Source organism: Pollicipes pollicipes, unplaced genomic scaffold (genome assembly GCF_011947565.3).
Source record: "Pollicipes pollicipes isolate AB1234 unplaced genomic scaffold, Ppol_2.1 Scaffold_3087;HRSCAF=3621_pilon_pilon_pilon, whole genome shotgun sequence".
NCBI classification, from domain to species: Eukaryota; Metazoa; Arthropoda; class Thecostraca; order Pollicipedomorpha; family Pollicipedidae; genus Pollicipes; species Pollicipes pollicipes.
Window position 1 is genome coordinate 26,914,137 of NW_023596225.1, and position 12,873 is coordinate 26,927,009.

At 64.8% G+C, this 12,873-nt stretch overlaps 1 protein-coding gene across 1 annotated transcript; it reads left to right on the forward strand.

Moving 5' to 3' along the window:
• Positions 1 to 3,794: 3,794 nt before the first annotated feature.
• LOC119089973 (zinc finger protein 646) lies at positions 3,795 to 10,116 on the forward strand. The gene is made up of 9 exons (XM_037212775.1): positions 3,795 to 3,961; positions 4,262 to 4,367; positions 4,821 to 5,021; positions 5,268 to 5,992; positions 6,126 to 6,270; positions 6,655 to 6,998; positions 7,041 to 7,120; positions 8,802 to 8,904; positions 10,101 to 10,116. The coding sequence occupies exons 1-9, from the start codon at positions 3,795 to 3,797 to the stop codon at positions 10,114 to 10,116; spliced, it is 1,887 nt and encodes a 628-aa protein (XP_037068670.1).
• Positions 10,117 to 12,873: the final 2,757 nt, after the last annotated feature.

A 12,873-nucleotide genomic window follows, 5' to 3' on the forward strand; every position in this document is an offset into this window, starting at 1 on the left:
TTTCTTTCCAAAACCCCCCACCGACATAAATTCGGGCCGGTGAGGAAAATAATCCATGGGTAAAAACGCTTCTCTCCAAAACCACTCACTTACATAACAGTTTTAACAAGATTAGCTTCGGCGCGGTTCCATTTACCCGTTGTCTGAAATCATCTGCGAACACAGTCTCCTGCGCTCGAATTTTCGATATCGCATTCTATTAACCTTGTACAACATACTATGGATACAAAAGTTACGCCTACAACTAACATTTATCGTTTCTGTGCCTGGGAACACGGCCAGGCTCAGAGTATGCAGCTGTCGTCGCCTTTGCTGGCGTCTATTCTGCGGGACTTGAACAAGCCAGGCCTGTGCGAATGCTGATTCGGTGATATGTCATGATATCCAAGGCCACCATACCACCCACACATTCCGCCGCACGGCTCGGTCGACATACAGCCCATTTATCGAGCTTTGAACAGATCGGTGGCTCTTGCAAACTTACATGGTCATTTCCACCTCTGCACGCGACAAGACGCACAGACGAAGTGCCAGTCACGCTGCTGGGGCTACGGAGAAAATAAACGGACATCGACGAGACCGAAAGCGTCAGAGGGCGGTGTGGGGCCTGGTATTGCGGCGCTCGAGGGGTGTATTGTCCGGGGCCGGTGCCGCACGATGGGACCTTATCGATCGCCGATCCCGAGCCAGCAGGGAGCCGGCTGCCGCGCCGCAAAACACGGCTCCACGGTTTGGCAGGTGTAGGCGCCGCTGCGCACTGCCGCCGTCGGGGCGGGCTCTTGGCCGGGGCGGAGCGCTGGACCGGCCCCGCCGCGACCTCTCGCCGATCCGCAGGCCCTCGCTCACAGAAAAGCTGGCTTGTCGCTGCGACCAGCGCGTTAACAGTGCTAGCTGCCGCCAGGGCTAGCTGGAATTTGGTAATGAGGTGCTGCATATGGCAGAGCTCAGGAGAGCGCCGGACCTGAGCTAATCGGGGACGTCCCTAGCTGGGCAGGCCTCTGCTGACTGAACTGACGGAGACGTCCCTGCCTGGGCAGGCCTCTGCTGACTGAGCCGACGGGGACGCCCCTGGCTGGACAGGCCTCTGCTGACTATGAGCTGACGAGACTGACCGTCGCCGTCTGCCTGTGTTTCAGATGCGGCGGCTGTGATGCCGCACCACGCCCACAAGATGGACCGGACGGGCCGGCCTCCGGCGCCGGCGCCGGCGCCGGCGCCGCCGGCTGCCAGCTCCGTGCCGTTCTTCCCCTTCCCGGGCGTTCCGCCACTCAGCTGGATGTTCCCGGCCTCCTCGTCGGCTGCCGCCGCCGCCCTCGGCTTCCCGCCCACCTCTTCCGCCGCCGGGTTCGGCTTCCCTGCGTCGTCGTCAGCGGCAGCTGCCGCCCTCTGCTTCCCGCCCTCGTCCGGCGCCGGGCTGGGGTTCCCGCCCACATCGTCGGCCGCGGCGGCGGCGGCTGCCGCCGTGGCCGCGCTGGGCTTTCCGCCGGCGGTGTCCGGCTCGGGCGGCTTCTCGCCGGCGGCGGCGGCGGCGCTGGCCACGGCGATGGCGGCCGGCTTCCCGCTGCCGCCGGGCGCTGCCCGCTTCCCTCGGATGCCGTTCGGCCCGGTGAGTGATGTCGCGGGGCTGCGGCCACGGCGCCGCCCGAATGAGGCGCTGCTGGCGGACGCCACCAGTGGAAGTGAGATGTGCCTCGTTTGGGGAAACAGGGGAGCAATAAAGGGGTCGAAAAACTGTTTTCAGTCGGTTAGACAAAATGACGATTTACATCGGATGATGTGCTTGAAAAAGTTGCATTGCAGTAAGTTGCACCCTCCTCAAGATATGGAAAATTTTACTTGATAGTCTCAATCCATACACGGGAGGAGCTGTCGTGACGCCGACAGATCATCTTTGTACGTAATTGAATCGCTTCAGGAAACAGCAATTCCGCGACGTTGAATGCCTTCAATCCCCTGCCATCTAGCGTCCGATTTCATAACTACTGCGGCCGGCCAACCAAGGCATGCGCTTACGCCATGCATGACGACGGAGGCGCATTTCAAAACTTAATGCTGCGGTAGAGTTAGCTCAAATTTTTACAGTTAAGATCTAAGAATTGCAAACGTGAATATAACAGAAGCACCAGGTATGATGAAATAAGCTCTCTTCCAACTATTGAAGTACTTCGAAGTGGAAAAGACTTCTCTTGACGTCATAATTTCTTTTTTCAGGAAATATGTTCCTCACTACGCCATTGTTTGATTGTGTGATGGTACCGTACCTTGCACAACAATGATTGAGAGCGAAATGACGGCCGTTAGATCTGGAAATGCTGCTCACGAATGCCAGATATGAGCGTCCCGACAATTATTTTTTTTCTTGGCCTTTAGCACTGCATAGCTAGTGGAATGATGGAGTTCGAATGACGTTATTAAGGCGTGATTAACCTCTGGGGGATTTTGAAATAGGCTTTACATCTTCGCGGGCGTATAGCTCAGAAACTAGGACAGGCTTAGGTCTTAAGAAGGCCAGGTGAACTCGAAATACTCTTCAAGATGGCTCTTTCAATTCAAACCCCTTACAATTGCGGAACACCCCTTCAATAAACGACTGAAAAAGGATAACCGTAAACGTGTGAACTAGCCATGAAACAAAACACTTTAGTAGCCTGGTATCGCGTTGCTTTCAGTGTGTCATGCCTGAATTAATGACACTAGAATATCTATCGTAGTTTTGCTATTTACAACGCCATCAACGGATGCTTTCACATTTACTTTCAGCTGTTTTTAACCATTTTTTAAAGCTGTCCGTTGCTCGATAGTGACATTTGGGGTGGTATATGAGGGTCATCGAGGTTCGACGTCACGTGAATAAAGTACTGGAGCTGATGCAAAAGTAGTTTTCAGAGATATTTTGAGGCTAAACCAACGGCGTCGTTATTCATAGGAACTGAGCGTAAAATCATTCACAGTGAAGGCCATGGGAGATCGTGAAATGACCGGTGACGGTACATTAGCCCATGGAAGTTCATGGTGACACGTACTGGGTTGCACTGACACTATTTTGCGCCCTTGTAAAAGGCTGCGATGGGATTTCAGAAATGTGACTTGGCGTGGTTTATTACGATCTGAAAGACAATCGATAACAAGTAACTTAAATTAACGGGATAATGAGTTTAGCTAACACGCGGGTCAACGGTCTCATTTGTAAGCGTTTGGTATGGCTCGAAATCGGCAGGAAATCCTACTCCCCGATGGTGCATAACTTGGTCAAACTGGATACGCCGCAGAGACCAAACATTGCTGGACGGGATACAGATAGATGGCTTTCATGTAGGCAAATATGGAAGCCATCTATGACATATCGTAGGGCTCAGTGAGCAAAGTGGCTTCGTGTTTTTTGGCAGTAGCCCATCCGTCCCCGTTAACCTCGCAGGGCCGCTGTTTGGCTCTGATTTGCTTCATCGTCTCTGTTTGCCCTGCGGCTGTACATTGTCTTTTGGCACTTCTGCTTGTTCCCGAGTTCAGCGACCCGCATCATGGCTGGCCTCGCCCATCCGGGGAGCCTGACGGTCCGCCTGTGTTTCAGACGTTCTTCCCGCGGCCGCCGCCGGCACACACACAGCAGCAGCAGCAGCTGGCGCCGGGCGCGCTCGGTCTGCGGCTGCCGGCGCACAGCCGGGGGCCGCGAATGCCGCTGCCATCTGGCGCCAGCGCCGGCCCACTCGACCCGGCCGGCGCCGGCACCGCCGCCGGCGCATCCGCCGCCGCCTCCGCCACCGGCGCCGCCGACCGCACCCGACCTGGAGGCCGAGATGCGCGAGATGGCCGAGCTCGAGGCCCTGGAGATGGCCTCGTTCGAAGCGGAGGCAGCCGAGGCGGAGGCGCGCACCACTGCCGACCAGGTGTCGCAGGTGATGGGCATCCAGCTCCCGAAGGAGCTGCAGATCACGGTGGTGACCAAAGCGCAGCAGAAGCGCAAGCGACCGCCGCCGCCACAGCTGCACCCGATCCGCCCCGCGGGCTCCCCGGCCGGCGCCGAGCCGCCGCCAGCGCCGCCGCCACTGCCGCCTCCGCCGCCGCCGACCGGCGCGACGGTGGAGGTGGCGCGTACGTGGCGGCCCGAGGTGCCGCCCGCCTCGACGCCGGTCGAGACACTCGCCAACCGGCAGCGCACGCCACTGGAGCCGGCGGCGGGGCCGAGCGGCGTCGAGCCGGCAGCGGCGCGCAGGGCGGCCAAGACCAGCCCGCCGCGCCGCTCCAGCTCTGAGCCCCGCCCCAGGGCGGCTGCCGACGAGGTCAGGGAGGTCAGGGAGTCTGCCGAAACTCGCCCGGTGAAGGACGGGAAGTCGGGGAAGGCGGCCAAGAAGGTGGCGCCGGACGAGGCGGTGAGAGTGCCAGTGTGGAGCGGCGAGGCTGCGCCGAAGCAGGCCAAGTCCCCGAGCCGGGCGTTAGTGAAGCCGGTCAAGACGGATTCGTCGCCGAAGCCCGCCAAGATGGGCAGTGACGCGCCGGCGAAAACAGGCGAAAGTCCGTCCCCCTCGACTTCGACTTCGACCCAGGCCCCGGCGCCGACTCCAACCGCAGTATCGGCGGCCGCACCAGCTGCAGCTCCGGCCCCGACTCCGGCTCTAGCTGTTGCCCCAACCCTGGGCCCATCCCCGGCTCCAAGCTTGGTCCCAGCCCCAACTCCGACACCGACTCCAGCTTCGAATGCGACCCCGACCCTGACCCCGACCGCGACCCTAGCTTTGACCCAGACCTCGACCCCGACTGCGACCTCGACCTCAACCCCGATCCCCGCCCCGACCCCGACCGTGACCCCTGCCCCGACCCGTGAGGGTGCGGAGGCGGCAGACCTGACCAAGCCTTCGTCGCACAAGTCCAAGGAAGGCGGCGGCTCAAAGTCCAGCTCTAAGCACAAGTCGGACAAGTCCAGCCGGCGGCGCACGTCCTCCGAGTCGTCGCGCTCCAACAGTCCAAGCGTGTTCAAGAAGAAGAAGGAGCGACAGCACAAGCGCGAGGAGGGCGCGTCGGCCGCCGTGGACTCGGCACGGCCTGGCGCGACCTCCTGCGGCGCGCTGGCCAGCCCCATGCCCAAGATTCCGCCTCTGCGGATCACCAAGAACAAGGACGACATGTACTCAGTGCAGTCCGGTGGCTCCGGATCGGTGGTCAAGGCTGCCGCGGAGCTGGCGCCGCCGCCGCCGCCTCCCCCGCCGCATCCGTCATTGCCGCCGCCGCCGCCTCCGCAGCAGCAGCAGCAGCCTTCGCCGCCGCCGGCCAAGCCGAAGAAGGGTGAGTCGTTCTACAGCTTCGAGGTCGACGAGTCGCTGCACATTCGGACGGGCGAGGACGGCCGGCCCAAGTTTGTGTGCGACATCTGTCAGACCACGTACCAGCGGCTGCACAGCCTGAAACGCCACTACTACCGCAACCACATCAACCACAAGTACGTGCACGAGAGCGACATGGCCAGCGCCGAGCTGACGGCGCTGCAGGACACCAGCGGCTTCCGCGAGGCCACGGAGCGGGCGGCAGGCTCGCGGCGCCCGTTCCTCTACTGCTGCTACCTCTGCCGCACGCTCTATGACTCGCTGGCGGCCGTGGTGGAGCACACGACCGCCACACATTCGGGCAAGGCGCGTGACGCGGCGCCGGGGAAACGCCTCGAGTGCGACAAGTGCGACGAGACGTTCGCCGGCCGGCGCGAGCTGGAGAAGCACCGCGAGGTGCACCAGTGCCACACGTTCGCCTGCAAGTTCTGCGACCAGGTGTTCCCGTGCGAGTCGGTCAAGAAGCGGCACGAGAAGATCCACAACCGGGAGGCGCGGCCGCCCGAGGCCGGCGCCCAGCAGACCATCGCCAAGATCAACATCGGCGGCGTGAAGATCAGCGTCGGCATCGGCAACCTGCAGCAGCTCAAGAAGTTCAAGGAGGCGTGCAAGGAGATGTCGGAGACTAGCAATGGTGCCATCAGCCTCGAGTCGGCAGACCTGGAGGCGCTGGAGCGGCTGGAGGAGCTCAGGCCGGCCGGCGAACGCTGCATGTACCCGTGCAATGTGTGCGAGAAGAGCTTCCCCACCTACAAGCGCATGTGCTGCCACATGCGCATGGCGCACCCGCACAAGCCGGTGCCGGTGAAGGAGCACGCAGTGGTGGCGCGTCCACAAGGAGCAGGACGAGGCCGAGCTGGAGCGGCAGCGCGCCGCCGACGAGGCCCGCTTCTACGCCGGCGTATGCGTCAACGTGGCCGACAACCTGACGAACTACATGGACGGCACGGAAGACGTGCTGCTGCGCCGGCCGCCGCGGCGCCGGCCCGTCTCCGAGGCCGACCTGCCGCAGGTGCCGGCCGGCGCCGCCGCCACATCCGACCACGGGCGCGTCTCGTTTCACGAGCTGGACGTGGCCTCGCGCCTGTGGAGCCGCCTGAGCAGCGGTGGCGGCGACGGCGGCGCAGGCCCGCCACCACCGCCGCCGCCGCTACCGTCGCCGGAGCGGGAGCCGGAGCGGCCGGCGGACGTCGACGTGCTGGGGTCGCTCGGCCTGCGGCCGGCGGCGTCGTCGCCGCCGCCGCTAGTGAAGCAGGAGCCGGTCGAGCCGCCGCCGGCCGCCGCCACCTACCGGGCGCTGCGCGAGCGGCTCTCGGAGCCGACCGCCGCCGCCGCCGAGCCGGCCGAGCTGACTGGCGAGTGGGAGCGACTCATGTGCTTCGTGTGCCACGCGTGCGGCGCCGTGTTCGGCAGCCTGTACGAGCTGGACGAGCACAAGGCGTACCGGCACCCGCACGTGCTGTGCGGCCACACCAGCCTGCCGGACGACCTGGAGCTGCTGTCCGAGGCGGTGTTCGGCCAGTACGTGAGCGGCGCGTCGGCCGAGCGCGACAACCTCGAGTTCCCCGTCGGCTGCGGCAGGTGCGACCGCAACTGCAACTCGCTGCCCGAGCTGCACCGCCACATCCTGGAGTGCGCCGGCGACGCCGACTGGAACACGTGGAGTACGCCGCGGAAGCGCAAGTGGCGCGGCTTCGGCGCGCGCCGCCGCCGCCGCTTCCCGAGCCGGCGCGGCATGAAGCGCATCCTGGCCACGCCCAGCCGGCCCAAGCGAGAGAAGCCGCCCAAGCCCAAGCAGAGCAGAGGTGGGTCGGTGTGGGGTGACGGGGCGGCGCGCGCTGGTGCGGGCTGGGAGTGCATGGGCGTCGCAGGTGTGGCCCGTGGGCAGACTGGCCACCGGCTGCGTCGCTGGCGTGGGCTGGGCTGCGGGGAGAGGCCTGCCGTGTGACCTGGGGAGAGGTAAGCCGTTACGTGTTGACGCTGGACAGTGCCCGTGAGAATGGGTCCGTGCGACTCTCGGAATAGCATCGGTGCGTGTCCTGGCAGTCCAGCGCGAAGGCAAGTGAACGGGACTGCCTGCTCCGCTGGGGACGTGGGAAATCCCGGATGCGTCTCGGATGTGGCGGCCGTGAGAAGTGTGGGAACTTGAACGGGTTAGTTCCGTCGGGTATGCAAATCGACGCCTCGTAACGTAAAACTGAATCGTAAGCGTTCGTGCCAACATTCGGCTGGGTATAGTTTCCGTCCATGCTCTTCTTAGAAACGTTGAAGTTTTACGGGGCCCGAAGCTGACGCCGTTTTAGTGAAAACGCATTGTTTTGGAACATAATCGGCACCGATTACTGCTAACCCTCGGAGCCGCCCGCTGAGCCTCCGATGGCCGGTCACCGTCGGTAAGTTGGCTGTGCTGTGGTCCCGCCAGTCCACCTCCTGGCGCGCCGGGGCTCTCCTGGGGCCGCGCGCGGCCGCGGCCCCCGGCGCACCCACGGCGGCGGCGTCATCCCTGTCACCCAGCCCTGCACACACTAACCGTCGGCCGGCCTTTCCAGCCTTCGCGATGCGGCTTCGGAGTAGTGAGTACAGTGTTGGCCGTCCCCCGGCGGCGCGGCCCGCCCCTAGGCCCGCGCCGCGCCGCCGCCCCGCCCCGCCCCGCCCCGCGCGGCCCGGTATCCCAGACGCTGTAGCTTGAGCCGCCCGAATGCGTATCCTGGCCGATGATTGCGGCGTTTTCAATGCCGAGTGAGGCGCCCCAGCCGTTGTCGCCGCTACGTTGCTGAGATAAATCGCCACACACTGTTTGCCTGTCGTTTTGTTACTGTGTGCAGTTTACTGTTATTGCTTGCCATCCCGGGCGCAGAGGAGTTCTTGCTGGGAGGAATGTCTCGTGTGCAGTGCGCTTGGTGGTATGCCTGCGGTTATTGCATGGAAACGAATGCCTGCTATTCAGTTCCCGTTGCATGAGTGGCTCGCGCCAACGCGCTCCACGAGTTTGTTTATGATGTGATGCCGCCACGTCGTGCCCATCCGTCCCATGCCTCTGGCCCTCATGCGTAACAAGTGTTTGGTAGGTACGGTGGACCTTTTGAGTCCTGTCTCTTTTAAGGCAGTTATACGTTCTTGGTGTATTGGGATGGAAGTCCTGGATGGGACGGGACGGAGCTAGGGTCGCCCTTGGTTCCAGAAAGTAACATCGCTTGGGCCTATGATAAAAGCAAGATATTTGAAAGTCCAAATTTACTCTGGATCCCTATGTTGAGAGGAGGCTCCCAGCCCAACCCATGCTCGTGCTCGGAGTCGACCCAGTTTTGCATCCCGCTCTCTGCATAACGCCCCGTATATTATTTACCCTCACACGAACCCAGTACAACGTGACAATGTGACCATTTACTTCTAGCGTGAGTCGTCATTAGTTCCTGAAACCACCGGTCTAGCTTTGTCATGTATCTTGCTGGACACCCTCGTGCCTAACGCAGACTCCCGTTACAGACACGTCCGCCGACTCCATCGAGAAAATGCTGGCCAACCTGCCGGCCAAGCGCGTCTCCAAGCAGCTGTTCCCCATGCTGAACCTGGTGCAGCTGCAGAAGCGGCAGCAGAAGCAGCCGGCGGTGGGTGGCGGCGAGCCGGAGCCCACGCCGGGCCCCAGCGGCCTGGCCGTGCGCAGCTCGCGCCGCCTCGCGCAGACAGCCGACGAGCCGCGCTCGCCCGCCGCCGACGAGCCGGCCGAATCGAGCTCGTCCAGCTCGTCAGGCTCGTCCCGGAGCGGCGGCGGCGCGCGGTCGCGCCGCGCCGTCCGCCTCAGCCGGGGCTCGTCGCCTGCGCCGGCCGCGCCGCCGGCGCCGGACGCCGCCGCCGGCCAGGCAGACCTGACGGGCGCCGACGGCGCGGCGTCCCAGCCGACCGAGGAGGGCGGGCCGCCCGCCGCCGCCGGGCGCGACGCCGCACCGCACGAGGAGCGCCCCAGCGAGGCAGCCAGTATGGCGGGCTCCGATCGGGCCGGTGATGCGGCGGCCGGGCCGGCGACGGTCTCGGCCGCCGAGCACGTGACCGGCGCGTCGGCTGACGGCGCCGACGGCTCGAAGGCGGCTACTGGTGACGTCAGGGTGGATGTGGCCGCAAGCGAGGACGTCATCTCGTCAGTGGTGCAGGAGCAGCCCACCGAAGCAGGAAAAGTCGAAGTCAAAGCAGAGCAGGGCGCGGGCGTGACCGACGTGAAAGGTGGTGACGCGAAATCTACCTCTCCAGACACGGGCAAGGAGGATGATACCTCCGCGAGTATGGACGCTGGCGAAGGCGCCGCTGACGCAATACGCTCGTCGGATGAGGCAACTGGCTCTGTGGCACCCCCTACCAAGGACGAGCCCAGGCCAAAGAAAACATCCCCGACCAAGACAAAACCCAAAACCAAGAGTTCAAAACTGACCACACCTGTCAAGAAGCCGACCGACAAGTCAGGCGTAAACACTACCACCAAGTCCGGCGGCAGCTCTGTCACCAAGTCGGGAGGCAAGTCGAGCGCCAAATCGGGCTCCAAAGCTGGAGCCCGTAGCACCAGCGTGCCTCGCGCGGGCCAGCGCGACCGGAGCCGCGCCGCCGGCCGCGCCCAGTCGGCAGGGGCCGACGCGGGCGGCGCGCGTCACGCGCTCGGCGCCGGAGCCGGCGGCCGGCCGCGGCGCGCGCGCCAAGCGGCCGCCGCCGAGCCCGTCGCCGTCCGCGCCCCGCTCACGCACGCCGTCGGTGGCGCGCCGCGGCAGCCCCACTCCGTCCGTGTCGTCGCGGTCGCAGCGCGCCAGCTCCGTGACACCGCCGTCGCGGCCCAAGAAGGCGGACGCGCGGGCCGGCGGGCGAGGCGTCGGCGCGCACCGGTACCAAGCGAGCCGGCGGCGAGGCGGCGGGGCCGCCGGCAAAGGCGCGAGCCAAGCAGAAGGCCGGTCCCGCTGGCGGCAAAGGGAAGACGTCTGGAAAGGCCGTCGGCGTAGATGCCAGTCAGAAGATGTCTGAAAAGGGAGATACAGCGCCAGAGAAGGAAGATAAGGCGCCTGCGAAGGGAAGCAAGGCGCCTGAGAAGGAAAGTAAGGTGCCTGAAACGCCGTCATTATTGAAGAAGAAGGCTGTCGAAAAGGCGGTTCAGACCGGAAAGAGCAAGAAAGCGAAGACAAAAACAAGTGAGACTGAGGGTGCAAAGATGGAAGACGGAAACAGCCAGGACACTGAGGCTATGGCGGTGACTCCGACCAGCGGGAAGAAGACAGCGCAGAAACGTAGCCGATCGATCGGAAAGAAGAGCCCTGCCAAGAAACGAGCCACGAAACAAAACGGAGCTGAAGAAACCCCCGCGCAAACGACGGAGACGCAGGCGCCCGAAACCGCAACCGGCGCTGACCCGGCCGCCGTGGACACCGAGCGGGCCGCCGAGTCGACCGGCGAGGCTGCGGAGGCGCCCGGCCGGCTGCCGTCGGCCGAGCCGGAGCTGGAGCCGGAGGCGGAGGAGCGCGGCCGGAAGCGCGTCACTTCCGCCGAGCCGCCCGAGGAACGCGGCCGGAAGCGCAGCCGCCGCCTGAGCGCCGAGTCGCGGCCGGGCAGCGAGCTGAGCGCGCCGAGCAGCGGACGCGCCGCCGGCGACGCCGACGACATGTTCACCGTGTCGCTCACCACCGGCCGCACGCGCACTGTTTACACCTGCAAGAAGTGCTGTCAGAAGTTGTACCGGCTGTCGACGCTCGAGCGGCACATCCAGAAGTGCTGCGACATGTCCGAGTTCAGTCTGCGCTCGCTGATGGACGCGGCGAGCCAGGGAGAGAGCGAGCTGGAGTGTCCGTTCTGCTCGAAGCCGCAGGCAACGCCCGACGAGCTGCACCGGCACGTGGACGCGTGCCGCGAGGCCGAAGCGCGCCAAGACGCCGAGCGGCGAGCAGCCGGAGCAGGAGGAACCTCCGCCGCCGCCGCCGGACGCGGCCGAGCGCGGCCCGCCCGCCGCCGACGCGGACGCGCACCTCAGCGTGGACGTGGCCAACGGGTCGGCACCGTCGGCAGCGACGGACGCTGGGGTGGAGGAGACGGCGTCGGAGGAGACGGCGGTGGCGGAGGCGCGGCCGCCGGCGGAGACGCAGGCGCAGCCGTCGCCGGGCGCGCAGGAGGTGACCTCGTCCACGGACGGCGAGCTGCCGGCCGAGCGGGCCGCCTCGCCGGCCGCCGACGAGCCCGTCTCCTCGTCCGACCCGGTGACGTCATCGCGTGCCGACGGCGGCCGCCCGGAGGCGCTGGAGCCGGCGGCGCCGCGGCCGCGGTCGGCCATCATCTCCGCCGCCAGCCCCGTGAAGCCGTTGGCGGCCGGCGCGGCACCGCTCTGCTTCCAGTGCCAGCGGTGTCAGCGGCACTTTCTGAGCGCGGCCCGGCTGGCGGCGCACCGCGCCCGCGGCGGCTGCGAGCCGGCGCAACGGCCGCGCGAGGAGCGCATCAGCAAGAAGGAAGGCCTCTTCAGCCTGCTGCACAACCTGAAGCGGGAGTTCCTGGCCGCCTCGCTGGCCGAGATGAAGGGCAGCGTCGAGGCGACCGACGCCAGTCTGGAGCAGATCCAGGTGATCTGGCGCATCGTGGACAAGTTCATCGGCTGCCTTTGTGACCGCGACACCGAGTGGGAGAACGAGGTGAGGTGGATGTCTGCGTGCCGACGAGTGCGCGACGTTGTCTGTTTTAAGGTCATTGATCACGACAGGAGCGATGCCGTGTGCTGCTCGAATCGCATTCGCTCATATCGCCTTGGCTTTGTGGAACGACACATTTATTGTTTACTGTACGGAGTAACGAGATTCGCCGGGTTTTGTGAACATGGTCCTCTCCGCCTTATGTGGATCTCGTGACTTGATGGTGGGGCTACGCATGATTCAGTTCGGGTAGGAGGCCATCGGCGCTTACACGCCATATCCGCGGGCGCATGAAGCAGGATTGGTCGTCCCAACCCGCGCGTTGCACGGAGGCCTTCGTCGTCGGCCGCGTGACATCCGTCCAGAGTCAAACCGCTGGCCGATGGCCCACAGGTTCCCCAGGTTGTAGTCTGTCTCGTGCGAGTCGAGTCATGGGACGAGGTGACCCTGCCTTCCACCGGTTGTGATTCTCTATATTTGACCCTGCTCCCGGCGCTTAATGCTGGCCTTGCCCTCCGCAGATCGAGAAGAAGCGGTACTTGCGCGTGCGCCTCCTGCAGCGGGTCAAGGCCATGTCGGCCGGCCGCGACAAGGACAACACCGAGGAGAACATGGACGCCGTGCTGCTGGGCCTTGACGAGTTGATGCGCAACGATGACGTGCTGCGCTTCCTGCGCGAGGCGCAGGGCCGCGGCCGGCGCGACACGCACATCGTGCAGAGCATGGAGCGCGAGGGCCTGTTCGGGTACGGCGCGCGCGGCGTCGACAAGCGGCTGTGGTCGGCGGCCGAGGAGGGCCGGTCGGCGGCTGCGCCGCTGCCGCTGGCGGCCGGCGACGAGCCCGGCGCGCCGCGCAGCCCGCGCCGGCCGCACGGCCCGCCCCAGCGCAACCGCAGCCCCCGGCCGGCCAGCGTC